At 41.0% G+C, this 18,584-nt stretch overlaps 1 protein-coding gene across 1 annotated transcript; it reads right to left on the reverse strand.

Annotated features, from left to right (window-relative positions):
- Positions 1-2,019: 2,019 nt before the first annotated feature.
- Positions 2,020-16,794, reverse strand: LOC104059529 (serine/arginine repetitive matrix protein 1). Its single transcript, XM_054086423.1, has 16 exons — positions 16,774-16,794; positions 14,933-15,102; positions 14,616-14,728; positions 13,964-14,164; positions 12,820-13,023; positions 12,175-12,294; positions 10,429-10,700; positions 10,209-10,289; positions 9,781-9,867; positions 9,008-9,152; positions 8,716-8,757; positions 6,822-6,926; positions 6,062-6,520; positions 4,991-5,177; positions 4,040-4,232; positions 2,020-3,824 (listed from the first exon to the last, which is right to left on the reverse strand). Exons 3-16 carry the CDS (start codon positions 14,702-14,704, stop codon positions 3,784-3,786), a joined length of 2,226 nt encoding a protein of 741 aa, XP_053942398.1. The 5' UTR covers positions 14,705-14,728; positions 14,933-15,102; positions 16,774-16,794; the 3' UTR covers positions 2,020-3,783.
- Between the last annotated feature and the right edge of the window lie 1,790 nt (positions 16,795-18,584).

Below are 18,584 nucleotides of genomic sequence, written 5' to 3' on the forward strand. Positions count from 1 at the left end.
GTTGTGCTCAGATTCAATAATCTGTTTATTATCCCTAAGAGATCTACTGCTTCCACAGTCGTTTATTACAATGTCTGAGACCTAAAAAGAGACACAATTCCACTGGAAGGTTCTGTGAAGAGGACGGGAGAAAAACAACTGTACAAGAGGGAAACCGAAGTGCTACCCAGCAAAGGGAAAGAAGATGGAAAGTCACGCGGGAAGGGAACACTAAGGAGCAGCAGTTCTCCCTCACCTGCCAGTCTCTGCTATGGTTCTGGACTGAGAAGCGATTTGAGTGCAGTCTGAGCTGTGACTGCCTCGTGGGATTCCTACGTGCCAGGTAACAACAGACTTTGAGCAGACGATGCAAGGTATATGAGCAGATGATTCCATACTAAAACCTAAGTTATCACACAAAGCAGCTGAAACGGAACTCAATCAAAACACAGTTCAGTGTCCTGACCAAAGCTGCTCTTCCAGCAGCACTGCTTTTACATCCAAATACGCATGTTGGTGGGTTTAATGGTTGAGGAAGTCAACAAAGTGCTAAAACGCTGCTTCTCGTTACTGCACCTTCTACCACAGTTCACGTCCATCAGCCCTCCCGGTCCAGGCCTCTGCTGAGGTTCACTTATGTTAGACAACATAGAGCTGAGTGAGTGTGAGCTGTAATGTGCGCAGGTTTAGTTTTAGTTTAGTTACAGCTCTGCCTTGTGCTGTTATCATCCAGGTTAAACCCGGGAGTCTCAGACATTTTCCCAGCCAGCAGAACAGCCTTTGTCTTGACGTTAAGGCAACCCATAAGTGAGTTCCAGAGTGCACGACTGCAGCGGGGAGACTCGGGGAGCTGGGCCACACAGAACTCCCCAGGCAAACTTCCAAACCATGCAAGTGGAAAAATTTGATAATCCAACGCTGAATTTCTACAAACTTAGACCTCTCGCCCATACCTGATTGTCCCAGCTGTTGGCATAACAAACATATCCTCTGAACTGAATCAGCACAAGTACAAATGAAAAGCTTGAAGAAGAGGGATATAAGTGGTTAACAAAGATAAGTGGTTAACAGATCAGAGCAGTTTGAGTTCAGATGAGGGGATCTTGGTCACAGAGGATCAGGAGAGTTCAGTGATGTGCTAGGACAGTCGCACAGCAGACACAAATACTAGACATCAGCCCTGTGGGTAGAGTTCATACTGAAAATATCTGTGCAACAGGTACTGTCCTCATCCATGGTGGTGCTCAAGGCCAGGTTGGATGGGGCTTTAAGCAACCTGATCCAGTGGGAGGTGCCCCTGCCCATGGTAAGGGGAATGAAACTGGATGAGCTTTGAGGTCCCCCCCAACCCAAACCATTCCATGGTTCTCTGACAGGGTTTGGAGCAGCGCAGAACAGGGCCGCGGCTCACAGGAAGACATAAGATGGTTTGCCATCACTTGACTGGACTTCAATACAGTGTCAGTATTCGAACAAACAGCTAAGTCAGAACCATCAAAATATTAAGCTAAACACAGTTTAGAAGTTATATTCTTCCTAAAGAGTGTATTTCACGGCTCTTTTAAACCTAAACTAATCTTTAAGGTTAGATGTTAAAAACAGAGGAGGGAGCACCTAGCAACAGAAACACCCCACAGCCTTGGGGAGGTCTGGCCTTCCTGACCTGCCCAAAGCAGCAGGGAAGGCCTTTATCAAGGGCAGTCCTTGGAGGCAGGAGGTGAAAAACAGGAACAAGGGAAGATAAGCAGTCAGTGACTCAGGTACTGAATATATTCAAAGAGCTTCTGAGTGCTGAGATTATAAGGCACTTAGAGGTCATGCTACCCAGAGGAACGTAAGATCAGATTTGAAAGGACAAAACACTACTGCTGTGTGAAGACTGAGGATGCACAGGCTTTTCAGACTGAATTTCAGAATGATTTGTGCTGTCAAGGAACATCACAGGAATAAAAATGAGGAGGCAAACACAAGAGTAGTTTCATAAGCACCAAATCCACTTAGATCTACTTTTAAAATGTGTTTGTCCATAAAGTTCTTGGAATTTATTATACACATTTAATAGACAATACCACACATCCAGGTGTTGTGAACTATGGTTACAAGTGCTTCAGCATATGTGTGCTTGTGCTACAAAACAAAAGATCCAGCATATACAGAAGTGCAGAAGAAAGCTGCTGTAAGAGATCCCCTTTCATCCACAATCCATCGGACGCCTGGCTTAGGCTAACATCTCACGCGATGTAAAGTAAAAAGATGAGTCAAACATCTACACCTCATTGTGCACAACAGCTACTGCAGATGCAGAACAAACTTCAAAAGCTCACTCCATTTCCTCCTCCCAGAGGAACTCAGACCTGCAAACTGACTCTATTAAGAAACAGAGCTTGAATTTTTAACAAAATTCAACAGCAGCAATGCAGCAAGTTCCACATTCAGGGATGAGAAAGGCAGTGGGCCACGAGGGTGCTCTACCTGAGCATTCAAACCAGTGTTTGAAGCTGGTTAACCAAGTTAATGCAAACCTCATATTAACATCTTGCAGGACTTTGAAATATTTCATTTGCTGTGGTAGCAACTTTCACCAGCAAATTGTTTTATTTGTTTGAAGCTTCTTTACCCTATTAGAGCCCGACCAAGTGGACTGTCTACTCTTGCTTTGCAAGAAGACCAATGCAGACCCAGCAAAAGCATTGCTGAGCTAACAAAGGGCTGGTTCTACTACCCAAGGACAGCTGAGAGCGGCCAGCCCTGGTTCTTCAGAAGCAGCACACAGGATCAAATACTCTTTCACGCTTAATCCTGTACAAAGAAAGCTGATTAGCAAATTTAACTGTTCATATAAAAATAGCCAACATCTGTTTAAATTTAGAAATTTATTTTGTTTAATCCACAAGCTTTATATAGCTTTAGTTAAAAAAAACAAAAACAAAAAACAGTGGAAACATGACAATATCCAAAGTTTGGGTTCCTCAAACTTTCAAAGACTACATCTCTGAAAGCTGCTTACATAATACTGAAGAACCACAAGACAAGATTTATGAATGGGGGCAACAACATCTCACAAACAAAAATTTATGTAACTGAAGGAATTTTTTTTTCTGGGACTGCTGATCATGGAAACTGCCCTTTAAAAAAAGAACATAAAAATACAAATGAAATTCCAGTGTTCCAAATCAACATGTTACATCAATATAAACCCACAGTGTCCTGGTAAACAACATGCTTTCATTTATGTACCATTCTAAACTGCTACTCCTTATTTGCTTTAATGGAGACTACACAGGCAACAGTAGAAAGCATTAAAAGAGATGGACTTCCTCGGTAGTTCTGCAGTGGTTTTACTTCTGGACAAGCTTACAAACCACAAAGGTTAGTAGCATAATGTAAGTGGATGCAAAAGAAGTCAAATGAGACCCTTGCTAATTATGCTAAAGGCTTCGTTGAATTTCAAAGAAACTAGGGAACCGACGGTCATGTTTAAAACCTTCAAAACAAATTCCTACTGCTTCTACAAAGTCTCACTCTAAATGAAATTATGCTGACTGCCAATGAAAGAATGTCACTAGTACACTGTGGACACCTTTTGTAATGTAAATCCATGCCCTTTGTACATGGTGAACCTCAACCTAGCAATTATTACAACAAATGTTATATTCTAAAGCTCAAACACATTCAGCAATTTGAAATCGAATTCTGAGTACAAACCAAATAAAATGTACATTATATCAAAGGATTCAGCCTAGGATGGTGGTGACACTTGCGCCTTCCTCATCGACCTCAGCGCCTTCTCTCGCAGGTGTTTTTCTAGGTCATCAAGGTTGTCCTCTGGTTCGCTTTCTGTCTCCTTCAAACAAAGATAAAGCAGATCTCTTCATACACTGAAAGCGAAGCTGGGCTGCAGCCCTCCCAGTATTGTACACCAAGTACAACCAGATTCGAAGTTGCATTTTTGCAGTAAGACTGCTGTACAGAAGACCGAGTGTACTGTGCACATTTGTCTCCACCTGTTTTCTTATACTAGACTCTAAAAACACGAAGTATAGGTATCAAATTCCTACCTTTTTTGGGTTCTGTCTCTGCTTCCTGGTCTTCCTGTGCTGAGGTGGTATCTGCTGCAGCCACAGCAGCAGCTGCTGCAGCCACTGCAGCTTTCTCTTCTTATGTTTTTTGTGTTTCTTGTGCTTTTTATCCTTTTTATGCTTCTTATCCTTCTTTTTCTTCTTCTTCTTTCCACCTCCTTCTTGATCTGAATTCTGTAACAAACAATTCAGCAGATATTACAACTGATTCCTAACGCTTCAGGATATTGTTCAAACAAGGCCACAACCATCCAGGAAATCCAAACGGACCGAGCAACCTCTGAAACTCAGCAAACAACAGCTTCAGAACTGGGGGACAGTCACATTCCCTATCAACTGGCAGAAGCAATCCCAGAGACAAATACTGTACCCCATGGCTGCACTGTGTTTGTCCACAACAGAACATAACACCACGCAGACTCGATCTGCTGATCACAGCACTGACAGGCAAACCTCTTCATAAAAACTAATGCTGCAGGTTCAGTATTAATGGTGGAGTGGTGGAGTCTCCCTCCCTCAATACCCCTGTGGCAAAGAATGGAGGCATTCCTAGGAAACACCTTAGGAGAACACATAAGGATGCCAAACAATCCATCCTCTTCCTTTTAGGAATAGCCTGAGTTTGCACGCAGGACTACTAATCATAAATAAGACCACCTCAATTTGTAGACCACTATACTCACGTAAACTCATAAAGTGGGAAAGTCTGCTCCTCCAGAAGTTTAAATTCATATTTAATAACACATTTTCAGACTCAGAGATGTTATGTTTGAAAAATTTACATTGCAAATTGCTTCAAAGAAGCTTTTAATTATGAAAAAAAGGATTTTTTACCTTAGGAATAAGCTTAGAGATGTTCTACAGCAAAGTCTCCCTGAAAAATCACTTCCCACACAACCCAAACAGTACCGCTTTTAACAGCAAACAAATACCCTTGCAGGTGATGGGCTCTGAGTTGGGCTTTTCGCCTTTTTTGCAGGTGACCAGTTTGCAGAAGGGGAACAAGATCGAGCAGGGGATGGAGGTCCTTGATGTTTCTTCAGTGCTGGCTCAGGTGATCCTGATGCAGACCGTGACGATGACACCCGCCTTGTAGATCGCGGGCTTGGCGTGGAAGCCCTTAAAAACAGAAGAGCTGCACTTAGGTTCTGGTGTTAGAGGCGTATGAGACAAAAAAAAGAAAGTAGAAGTTAACAAAAAGCCAGGTGAACATAGATGCTTTTATATCAGTTAAGCCAAAAATTATAAATTATTAGGTAATCTGCTGGTGTACATTACAAAAGGCAAAACAATTCAACACCACCACGGATCCACCACGTAAAAGGATACTGCAACTTGATAGCTTGTTAAACAATAACACTATTGTTCAGGAACGATTGCTCCCTTTCTTCTGCTACAACTAATTTATAACCACATTAAAAGGCAAGAGAATAACAAAACTGTTTCATCATCCAGTGACAAACAAGTGCAAGACATAACATTCAGCTACATTTTCTTTCTGAATCGGTAAGCCAGCACTGTACTTCTGACTATCTGCTCATCAGAGAGGCACTGCACTAAACAGAACTGCTACAATTCTAAAGGTTTTCTCCTCGTGGGTGACCACTTTTGAAATCATTTATGAGCGTTGGTTCCTTTCTGCACTTTGCTTTAAAATAAGAGAAAGTTAATTTTGCGTTACACAAAGCTAGCAACAAAACTCAAACTTCACCTGCTCAGTCCCCGTGCCTTGTTGTGCTATTAAAAAAAAATCACTCAAACCCTACGTAAAACCTCATTAATTCTTTTCCCTATGTTTACTTTATTTTAACAGATGTTTTCATAATAAAATTCTGAAAATTAATGTTATGGTAGTGGAAGCTGACCAGAGCCACCAATACTGTAGCAATCTCAAGAAAAGAGAACCATTTTAATGCAATTCCTTAGCTTTCCCACTGCATTAAAACAAAGCAACAAAACAACCCCCTTACAAAACCACCAACAATAAAGATGGATGTTTTTACTTTGTCTTCTTAGGTTCTGGCGTTCTTGACACCCTCCTGATGGGTCTAGTGCTTGGAGATGGAGACTGCCTTCTCTGGGGTGAAGCTGAAGTTCCCCGTCGTGGTGGTGGGCTTGCAGAGGTATGAGAAGCTCTAGGCCGTGGTGAAGGTGAATGCCTTTTGTTTTGTGGTGGAGAACGTGTTTCCCGGTTAGACCGACAGGGAGGAGACCCCTTCCTGTGCTTGGAAGATATGGAAGGTGAACGCCTTTTAGCAGCTGGTGAGCTCCTCTGTTTTGGCGGTGGTGAATGGGAGACTCTGCGTTTTGACTGTGGAGAAGGGGATGCCCTTCGTTTTGGTGGGGGAGGAGGAGAAGCCGTTCTTCTCTTTGGTGGCGGAGAAGGAGAATACCGCCTCTGTATTGGTGGAGAGTATCTCCGTGGAGAGGGTGAGCGTCTGCGTGGGGGTGGTGATGGAGACCTGCAGAGAAAAGAAATGTTCAGGTGTACATCAGTTATGACTGTCTTGCAATTTGCCCAGAGTTGTGGAAAAATAAGTCCTCTAAAAATTCTTTAAAACTTTACTTAATACCAAACTTCTTCAAATGATATCCAGGCCACACACCCACCACAGAAAATCTCACCAACAAAATGACATTCCCCTCAGGAAGCTGTGAATCAAGGGACTGGCTTCCTCCATCACGGTATTTCTTTTTACACATCACAGCTGAAAGCCAACAAACCAAAAGCAACCACTTGATGATGAGGACATAATATGCTACCTTCGACGAGGTAAGGAAGGTGAGCGCCGCCGGCGAGGAGGGGGAGCAGGTGAAGGGGAGCGTCGCCGCCGGGCTGGTGGGGGTGAGGGGCTTCTCCTCCTCCTGCTGAAGAGAACGGGACCACTCAGAAAAGCTGTAGTTGAGCCATGAGACTTTTTGTGCTTCTGCTTTCACTATATAAAATCATCTTGTTCATGCACTTCAAAATGAAATTCTATTAGAAGATGGGTTACAAACCCTCACCTTTCTAAAGAGCGTGAGCAAACACAGATTTTACTGTAATTTTCAATGCTCACTACAGCAGTTGTGAGAATTTCACATTCTGCTTAACCTGGTCTATTTGCATCTCGCAGCCAAAGAGGAAGCTCAACTCTCTACCACTTTCTTCTCCTGGAAGTTCATTTCTGCCATTTCTCTTGCACTAAATCTACAAATCATCTAACAAGTCAGACCAGCTTACTGATCCACCAGGGACTAATCCTGCAAAACCACCTCTTTGCCATCATGCGGTGACACGACTGCTAGATCCAGCACAAACGAGGAACTGGGAATTCCCACCTGGGCCACGCAGACCACAACTGCATTCAGATCAGATTAAACAGTCTGAAACTGTACTCCTGAAAGCATCTGTTATCTATAGAACTGAAATAAAAATTACTTATTTCTTGAAATGCAGAGAAAAATCAAAGTTGTTGCTGAACTGCAGCTATCGGGATTAAAATCATCCACAAAATGAGGCATTTTCTGCTCTGCAGTGTTTACGACAGACTTCTGGGAGGGGAAATTCTAATCAAACTCATGCTTTCCTAGAGTTTTACAGGAGAGAAATATAGGCATTTTGTAAAGTAAATGACTTCTTTTTTTTAAAAGCAATTCAGATAAAATGACTGGATAAAGGAAAAACCGAGACCAATGAAAAAGCAAAGCAGCTCATCCACATAAAATGAGATTTAATTTCAAATGCGCTGGCTGTTGGTCTCCAAGGCCATGAGTTACAATAGAAAGGAGTTTGCTCCAAAGACATCTTTCTTCTGTGATTCAAAATACCAGCCTTCAAATGTCCTGACTGTCCCAATTAAACACGTATGTTTACACCACAGGCAATAGGCGAATTTTGCTTGTTGCAAAATGGGTTAAGATCTTTGAATTCTAGTCTGTTTTACATAGAATTGTTTGACAAGGTCCATAATTAGAATGGGATACACTTGTAGAAGTGGTCATACTTCATCCCCTATGTATGTTGCAAATATATTCTAGCTAGGTCTTAATTACAGATTGCTCACGAATCTAATTATTAGATTAATAAAACCACCAAGCACCCAGTTTCCTCCACCTCCTATATTCTTAGATCAACACAGAGCAAACAATTTCACAGTGTTTACAATACTGCCTTTATAAAAAAGAGACAAAGTAGGTGTTCACTACCAGTCTAGTATCTGTAGTTCCAAATATTCAATGGTTATCTGTGACTCCGAACATCAAGATCTTAATCACTTGTGCAAGTCTACAGAAGGGTTCCAACCAGCACCGGCAGCAAGAGCACAAAGTGATGCTCGCCCATCTTTCCTATCCGTGTACATGGCATAAGAAAACCCCCAAGGAATGCAAGCATTCCACTGTTTTCAGGCATCAGTGATGACAACAACATTAATGGTGCACTTGCTGTTACACTTGAGCATGAAATAACCAACAGTTAACAATGGAGGAGACTGAGCAGGTACGCCTCTCTCTGGCAGTGAAACAGCCCCAGATCCAACACAGAAAGGAACACATCAGTCTGAACTTCTTCTCGTCTTACAAAGGCCGGCAAAACTTATCCACAACAAGATAAATGAGGGTATCTCAGTTATTTTCGATAGGTAAATCCTACTTAACAGATCAATTTCTAACCAACCTTTTCATCACTGGTGACTGCCACCTCTTTTCAATCTGCATCCTGATAGCAGTGGAGGAAAAACAAGACAAGACAAATCTATCTGCCAAATAATAAAGGCAAAAACGAGCATGCTCAAATAAAGTTCAGGGTAACTAACAAATGAGAATAATAGGAATGCAATCTTGGAACAAGACCAGGCGAAATGGATGTGACTTGTGTATTTGCTGACAGATGCATAGCAGATTAACAACAGCGTTAACTGAACAGTTAGCAAATTACATCAGTTATGTTCATCTTAAGAAGAAATTACCGAGGAGAGGATTCCTTCTGTCGTTTTCGTGGAGATGGTGATGGGCTGCGTGAATGCGAATGGCGCCGGCGTCTGCCAACTTCCCCATTTTTCACATTGGATCTTTTAGGTCTCTCCTCTTCTGATGAAGACGAAGAACCAGAATCTATAAATGTAGAAGAATCACTCTCTGGAAAGGATTCTCATGACACTCCTAACGCAGTTACTGACAGGGTTCTTACTGCAGTTCAAACTGCAGCACTAACCTCCTCTCACACCAAATAAGCAGCCCATATTTAAAAGCAGTTCAACTAAAAATACTGAAGACAAGCGATAAATAAATCCATCACAGCTGCATAAAAATACTCACAGCAACCTAATTGTCCATGTAAAATTCTGACTAGCCAGGCGAACTGTGGTTACTTACAGAAACATTAAGCTTACAGCAGACCCGTGTTAGTTTACTGATCTCAAGCACATAAGATGGAAAATATTAGGAAATAGCCTATTGCAACAACAGATTAAGTGATCCATAGCAAAAAAATATTTGTGTGTGATGGTTAGAAAGGCAAATGTTAAAGACCTAAACCAATTAACAAGAGATATTGCATAACCCTGAAAAATTACACTTTATTCTTCATGAGTAATAATTAAAGTGACTTCATTATCAGTGGTAAAACTGGAATTAAGTTTACAATTGCACTGTAGTGCACACAGCAATTAACTTTCATCAGTATTTGACTTTAATGAAAGTCAACTGCAATCCATTTTTAGGAGATCTATGTCATCCGTACCAGATGAAGACTGTTGGTTTTGCCGTCTGTACTGACGCCTCTGCTGAACAGAGTCTGCTGCAGCCATTTTGCCTCCTTTATCTTCTTCTGAAAAGGCACATACATGGACAGAATATTTGAACTGAGGGTACAAATTTGCCTTATTCAAGCAGAAGTAAAGCCATAGTACAGTAGATCATCAAGCGTGCTTCCCCTCCTCAAATCTTAAGATAACATTGAGGCTAGAATACATTTGACTGAGCTTTTTCTCAAAAAGCTTGGATGGAAGTATTTGAGCCAGTATGAGTGATCACCTTTCTACTCCTGAAAACTCTTGCTTCCAATTCCAGCCTATCAAGAGATTCAGCACTTTACCACTGCCTTTTCTTGTCACGCAGCTTTCATTAAAAGCCCCACCCAAACCCAGTGCTGAAAAGTGAGAGCCATACCTGATTCAGACAGTTCTCCTTTTCTTGGTTTTGGTGCTGGCGAAGGAGATTCTCTTTTTTCAGAACTCTTATGTTTAGGTGCTAAAAGACAAAGTCAAATAACTCAGTTGCACTTCATTACATGCTTGCACGCTCTTCTGCTCATACAAACTGTGCACGCTATCTTTCACGGAACAAAAGCACAAAATGATAAAGCTGCTGAAAAACAAAGGTTTATTACCTGATGCTCTGCTAGGTGAAACAGAGCCACGGCTTTTTCTTGCCCGATTCGACTGCTGGGGGGTTGGAGATCTACGTGGTTTAGAAGGTGGACTTGCTGGTGGGGATGGTCTGTGCCTCCGCCTTGGAGGGCTTGCTGAAGGAGAGAGCCTGCGTGTTTTCCGAGGAGGACTGGATACAGTTCTTTTAGGAGGCTTCTTTGGTGGCGATCGGGAACGTGAGGAGGAGGAGGAAGAGCTGCTGCCAGATAAGGATGCTGATGACCGTCTTCTCCTGTAAATCAAATATAACATCAGATTCTGACTAGCCAGCTTAAAACACATTTGAGCACGAACACAGAATTGCATTTGTTTGCAAGCACATAGATAGAGCACAAACAACAAAACCTCCAAAACATGGTGGGCAGCCTTCAACACTTTGTTTGGAGAAGAGAATAACAACCAATCTTTCACAGTTATCTTAGTTATCTTACAGTGAGCAAAAAATTGTTAGTGTTACCTTCGCTTGCTTTCTGTCAATCTACAGACTAAAACTAAGCTTTTCTCCTGGGAGCAATTAGTTTTGTTTGGGCTCTAATTTTTGGATGGTTAAGACAGTTCTCCGTGTTAGCACATGTGATTTAATGATCTTCAGCACAGATCTGTTTAAGAGTTTAGTGTGCGAGTACACTAATAAGTTTTTATGCCAGGAGGTAAAAATTTCAGACAACTTAACAATTCAGAATGATTCTATTTCTCTTTATGTTTTAGTCTTTCATCTTTACTTTGTCATTTTAAAAAGGTAGGGCCTCTAGAATTCTGCGGCAAAATTTGTGGCAAGTTCTGTTGCAATGGTGTACCTGCAGAATCCACCTTTGGCTGCAGAATTCCTGAGAACCTGGAAAAAAGAAACCCTACCTTGAGCAAGATAAACATTTTCTGAAAGGGAGCTCTTGCACATCTTGCAACAGACAAATTTGATGCTTTTCACAGTTTTCCCAGTAACTGTGTGAAATGAACAGTTTTACAAACTCAGAAAAAAGTAGTCATCACCTTGTCATAAAAAGGAAGAACCGCTCCTTCCTGGAAAAGAACAACTGCTGTACACAGGAAGCATCACTTTAACTCTCTTCCTATGAAGAGGATACAAATCTATTTTTTTCCAAGGAAGACAAATGCCTATTTTGACACTGCTGTAAGTACATGATGTCCTTTGCAAGGCAACTCAGACCTTTGCTACTAAAGCTGCTTATGCTGTCAGAAATGTAACCTCCAACAGCAGAGAGGGGACCTTGAAGAATTTTTTTACTTAAAAGAACATGAAAAAACACATTTCAAGTCAAAATTTTATGTGATGAAAATGTGAGTCACAATTTTAATTCTCTCAAGTAAAATCCAGTTACTTGTTCTAATTTTTTCCCCAGGCATGAAAAACCCCCAAAACTATTAACACTTAAGCAAGAAGTCACAAAAGATGTCATGTCAATCTATGCTGGCAGCTATCCAGAGCCACTGGAAGAAGTTAAAGTCGTGGAATTGCCACTTTCCAAAAAGATGGAATTTTCATCACTATTTCAACTCAAAAGAAACTGTGCCACAGCTTTTCATGTCCCCCAAAACATACTTACAAAAACGACACTGCAACTTTCACAGCTCTCAAATCATAGCCCTGACGGTCCCAAGATAAGATGAACATGGTCCTCAAAACTAATGTTCCCTTCAGCTTCAAGATTTAGTATTTCCAGTTGTCTCGAAAAATGGGATCTTACCGCCTCACAGGGGATCTGCTTCTTCTGTGTCTGGGTGGGGGAGGCATTCGCCTTGGAGGGCTCCTTCTTCTCGGAGACAGCCGTCGTCTCGGGCTTGGTCGCCTTCTAGGAGAGTAAGACCTGTCACAATCAAAAATTCAAATGAAAAGCAACTACCTAATATTCAGATTTGAGGAAATTTATCCTCAGGGCACTGAGCGGAAAGTTGCTTTTCTCCAGGTGCATCATATTAAAGTAGCATTTATATTATGATGCAACGTGGTACACTCAGACACAATCAGTGCTTTAAATATAATAAAAAAAAGAGGAGTGGGGAGCAGGGAGAGAAAATAATTTACATCATTTTCGGCATCAATTCTATCTCCGTAAAGAAGGCTACACAATTCCCACTATCTAACAATTGCCATACTCAGCATTAAGCACCCCATTCCTTCTCTGGTCAGTGTCAATTACTGTGAGCATCTCCTCACGAACTGCCAGGAAGAAAACAACTCCTGAACACATTTACCCCTTCAATGCATCTTTCTCATTTGGCCTAAAACATCTCCAAAAATATCACTACTTTAACTGAGAACATTTCATGCTGCAGTCAGAAAAAAGCATTCAGTTCTCTACCTTCACAATCAGAACAAACTCAAGTCCTACCTTGACCGTGATCTATGACGCCTTCTTGGTCGAGAATGAGATGGAGAACGTGACCGAGATCTTGACCTTGACTTGGACCGACTTGGGGACCTTTGACGAGTCTTCTCTTTTTCCTTCTCTCTCTCCTTCTTTGAATTACGCTCTGGTGAAGCTTCCTTAGTCTCTGGTACAGGAGGTTCAGGTTTAGGAGCTTTTGGGATATCACTGTTAAAAGCAAAGACTGAATTTATGAGCACATACAAACCATAGCCCCTGGAGTAACAAGATATTCCCCTGCAATGAACGTTCTCTTGCTCATCCTCTGACAGGACGTTATACATTCCACTCTAAAGCTGTGAAAAGTACTAGAAAATGATTCAAAGAGAAAAAGTAATACATATGCTATGTATTGATGTGCTAAAAACCAACATGACAATACCATAAGGGAAAAAGATGACCAGGAGAATGAAACTGCAGTGACAGCTAAGCCCTCTGCCTCTGGAATTCTACAGAGGAATAAAGGAATCTGGTGAGACTGTACCTCGAATACTGTGTTCAGTTCTGGGCCCCTCGCTACAAGAAGGACTTTGAGGCTCTGGAGCGTGTCCACAGAAGAGCAATGAAGCTGGGGAAGGGCCTGGAGAACAAGTCTTATGAGGACTGGCTGAGGGAACTCAGGTTGTTTAGCCTTGAGAAGGCTGAGGGGGACCTTATTGCTCTCTACAACTACCTGAAAGGAGGTTGTAGAGAGGAGGGAGCTGGCCTCTTCTCCCAAGTGACAGGGGACAGAAAAAGGGGGAATGGCCTCAAGCTTCGACAGGGGAGGTTCAGGCTGGACATCAGAAAAAAGTTTTTCACGGAAAGGGTCATTGGGCACTGGAACAGGGCTGCCCAAGGAGGTGGTTGAGTCACCTTCCCTGGAGATGTTTAAAAGACGGGTAGACGAGGTGCTCATGGACATGGTTTAGTGGCTGATAGGAATGGTTGGACTGGATAATTCTAGAAGTCTTTTCCAACCTAGTGATTCTGTGATTAATGAAATTCTTTTAACCGCTGCAGGGGAGAAGCAGGCATTCCCCCATGTCAAACTCCAAATAGGTACTAAAATAATTTCCATTTTTAAAAATGTAAGATGCAGTTCTACACACAAAGCTGTCACACAGACCTGTTTGAAGTTGCCTCTTGAACAACAGTCTCCTTTGGTTTCAGAGAGGGTTCTGGCTCAGGAGTCACCTCTTTCTTTTCCGGTGCTGGAGTAACACTGCGACTCTTGGTTCTGTGATGAGGGGAGCGGGAATGGCTGCGTTTCCGCTCTCTTCGGACAGGTGAAGACCTCCTCCGAGGGGAAGGAGACCTTGATTTGCGTCTAGGAACAAGAAGTACCATTCAATGGCACAACTTAATGAAATTATGCATAAGACAATAAAACCTGTGATATTCAGCAGCCAAAACTCTCCAGAACCAGGCAGACTCTCAGTGCTGTCTACAGCAGCTAAAACACATGTAGGGCTACTTCATTATATCTTCTGCTAATAACTGATGGCCAAGTTAAGATGTCAAACAAACCAACCTCCAAACCGAAAAAGAACAAAGCCCAGAACAGAGAAAACATTAAAAACCATTCATAGTATAAACAATATCTATATCAAAGTTGCTCTCGTTTACTTGCAGTTACTGCTCAGCAGTGAGCCAAGCTAGGCTGTTAAAACAACTAAGGAGGAAGGGAGGTATTTCCAGTGCAATTAACATTTCTCTGCCACGCGTTCCCCATTCTGTTCTAGAGTACCGCTGATACACTGCCTGTGCATTTCCATTACCTTCTTGGACTCCTGGATCTGTCTCTTTTTTCTCTGTTGTCTTTATCTTCCTTATCCCTCTTCTCCTTGTCTTCATCTTGTTTCTTCATAGAAGCCAGTTTCTCTTGCTCTATCTATGGAACCAAACACCAGCACTTAACTCAGAGGCATCAGAAAAACCTTGTAACATAGGTATGTTGAATAACAACAACACTGCTTCAGGATTCAATATGTTGCCTAGACAGAAGAGTTCTGCTGAAATACCAAGAGCTTTAACAGCACTACTAGTTCTACCCAACATTCACAAGTCATCCACAAATCTATTAAGAACATCCCACCTGTCGCTGTTTTATTTCTTCTTTCTTCAGTTCCAGAAATGCAGTTGGAATACAGCAATGTTTTCTTGTGCACTTAACAGCAGTGGCCACAGCTCTCCCATGAACTCCCTAGCATTTTTCCCATTCAAAAACCCAGTCAAGTTGATTTGCATCATTTTGGAATCTGGATTCTGCAAAGAGATGTGAACAGGAAGAACAACCGGTTATCTGAAAAAACAACATAAAAGTCTATATTAAACTTAAATTAAACGATTGTGGGGGCTAAAATACATATACATTCGAGAACTATCTTTTTAAAGATCTCTCCCTACTGATTTCTCATCAATATAAGTTAAAGTGTATTACTATTTTCTTTTGTGTCTTAACCATAAATATTCAGAAAGGCCTGTTAATCCTTTGTGGGTTTCGTAAGTATTTTAGACCGTACCAGCTGCTACAGGGAAAATCAGGGGCCTTAAATTATAACACACCATTACAATGCTACTATGAGTTGTTACTAGTTATCGTCTAAACATTTTTCCTGATTGTTTTGTTTCACCTTGGTGGGAAATCTTTAACATCTGCACAACAGACAGAAGCTGTGTAATTGCCCAACCCTGCAGATGACATCCTGCTAGGGACCTTACATCCCGCTGCGAAAGTTCAAGCTTCATGCATGCATTCTCTTACTTTCTCCAAAACACAAGACTCTGCCTGCGCTGAGGGAACATATGCTAAGGAGGTGCCTTACAGATTTTCCTCAAAGTAATTATGTCCACAAAGGGTTAAGAGGTCAAAGAAAGGTTCAAAGTGAAAAGTGGGCTTTTAATTCAACACCAAGTTGGTTTGTTGGTCAGCAACAAGGTCCATATAACAAGCACAGCTCAACAGCACAAAGCAAGTACAGATTCCAGGTGTCCTTCAGTTTCTTCTTGGAACCTTGGGGGGTTTGGAATCGCCAAGTCCCTGTAGAGAAAGATGTTCCCTTGGCTTGCTTCCGACTCCCTACTGCAACTCAACCACCTTGAGTTTAATGTTATATCATTTATCTAAATTGCAAAAAGACAACAAGCAATAATGAGTACACAACCACAAGAAAAGATTGTTTTTTTAAAAAAGCTCTAAACTTTAATCATGCTTAGCATAAAGGGGATTAAATGCGTATTCATGTCCTTATTACACTAACATGTTACGAAAAACACATTACGACCCTAGCTTTATTTAGCTTAGCACTTAAAACGTATTTCCCTTTTTGTTCTCTATACATAAAAGCATCTAAATATTTTATGAAATAGATACTAACTAGCTTCAAAATAAAGTGGAAATTAAAAGTTTTTTTAAACAGAAATACCTTTATCAGTTGAAATAGTCACTGTTCTCTCAAAAACACAAGGTGAAACTCTTAGGAAAAAAAGATTAAGTGTAAAGGACCATCAGCATGAGAATGTTGCCAATAATGCATATCAGATATCTTTTACTTTCCCTTGGTTGCAGTGGCACAGTGGCAGATATTAAGAAAAAGCTGAGTTATTACCACCTCGTAGTATTTCATACCTTCCCCTCAGGTTTACTGTATTAAATGATCCCAGTAATGTTTAATACTGTATCAGTCTGAAGATTAACTACAGCAAACACAATACTAGCCTACAGCAATTAACAAACGAAACAATTAACCATAGATATAGACCTGGCCTCTACACTGACTCAAGCACTCTCCATTAAATACCATCTGATCAATTCAGAATTCCCCTCAAGCTCCACATAAAACCTGAGCTACTTTACAGTAGTTTCAAGAGCAGTGTAAGCTTTGCCCAATTGCTCTTTCCTGGATTGTTTTGGTTCGGCCACTTTACACAACTCACCTCCAAACACACACTGCATCATCAAGGGAGTTGGGTCAGAGCGACATTGGACACTGCACTCTGCTGTGACCCTAATAAGGTGATGGTGCTATACTTCAGACGCAAGGAATAACTTCCCATTTTGGTTCAGGCCTTTTAAATCATAAATCACATCATCATTAGAAAATTGCTGTCAAAGTAACTTAACATGTAACAGCAAAATTAAAACAGTAAGTTTGATTTTCACCTGAGCAGTTTGCAAACTATGCACCTTCACTAAACTTCCAGCCTTACAGCTGTTTACAAAGTGAATTTCTTTCAAAAATATACATAATAATATAACCCCTAATTGTACTTGAGGAAATTCACAGATTCAATAGAACTCATAATAATTATGTTACATATTTAGAAATAATATCCACAACAAAATTGTTACTTCACTTCCAACTGGTTGAAATATAAAATTCAATTACTACATCATCTTCAAATCCAAGGATTTCTGTTACTCGTTTTGTTATCCATGGTTTGATTACTTCCAAATTTACTTTGCTCATGTCCACCTATATAGAAGAGCCAGGAGAAATAGAACATTGTCAGAAGAAGCCCTTCTATTACACATATAAGTTCACTAGCACCTTGAATTCTGTCGCTGTGCAGAATGACTTGTACGCAGCTACACACATTATCCAGCCTGTTTTGTTTAAACCAGTTCCTAACCTCTGCTGAACAGCAGCATTTTGATTAAAGCACCAGTTTGGATACCCAGCCTTTTTTGGGGTCTAACAGAGACATGCTTATCTTTCCCGAGTAGCTAAAATTAGAACCTAGAGATGGTAAGAAAAGTCAAAACACAGTAAATTTCTTGTAAAACAGTAAGTACTAGCTAGACAGGCCCAGCCCAAAAAAAAAAAAAAAAAAAAAAAAAATAGTTCAGCTCCCCAATTCCCCTGACTTCAGCTTTTGAAAAAAACATTAATCATTCAAAATTAGAAGAAAATTCAACAATTCCTAATCTAATTTACAAAATCCTCACCCAAGATGAGAGTTCAGACCAATTCTCCAGAGAAATACACACTTGATAGAAGTTTTATTCATACCTTTATCCCTAGAAACTACAACCACATTATCACCTTTTTGGAACAGTATGAATGAAACAAGTCATTAGTTTTATCTAACTCCCTGGAATATAATTCTTTCAGAAATTAGCTTTTGTTATTTACAAAACCAAAGACCCTCTCAGCGAGGGCTCAGGGTCCAACTTTACCAGATGTCCCACCACAATTATCTTGGCTGCTTTATCAGCTGTTTCCTGGGCATGTTAGGGCCAATAAAGGCCAACAAAGGACCAGCTCCATGCTTGGAAGTTAAATGTTTACTGAATAGGTATCTACTGACAGTGACTGCCCTGGCTGCACCACTTAAACACACACCCAAGGAGGGCACTCTCCCTACTGATTGACTTTCACAGAGCAAATAAGAGCCAAGAACTCCAAACTGAGTCTCCTTCAGCGCTCTCAACCTCTCTCTGCTGCCTTAGGGACTATCATTGCAAAAATTTCACCTCGGATAATCAGGATGTATTTCCAACACACTATTCCAGAAAACCTGAAACAAACACAAACTTACCCTGACTTCAAAAAGGGGGTGGGATGAACAAGGGATGCCTAGAATTCTAAATTGCTTAAGATCTCTTGGAAATAGGACTTATTCTGAAGCTAAGTTTTACATAAAAGCCAACTGGTGGTATTTAGTACTAGAACTAGCTCATATATATTACTGACCATACATATAACTAAATCATATATCTCTGATGCTCAAGTGGATATTCCAAA

The sequence above is a fragment of the Cuculus canorus genome, chromosome 22 (assembly GCF_017976375.1).
Source record: "Cuculus canorus isolate bCucCan1 chromosome 22, bCucCan1.pri, whole genome shotgun sequence".
In the NCBI taxonomy this organism is placed as follows: Eukaryota; Metazoa; Chordata; class Aves; order Cuculiformes; family Cuculidae; genus Cuculus; species Cuculus canorus.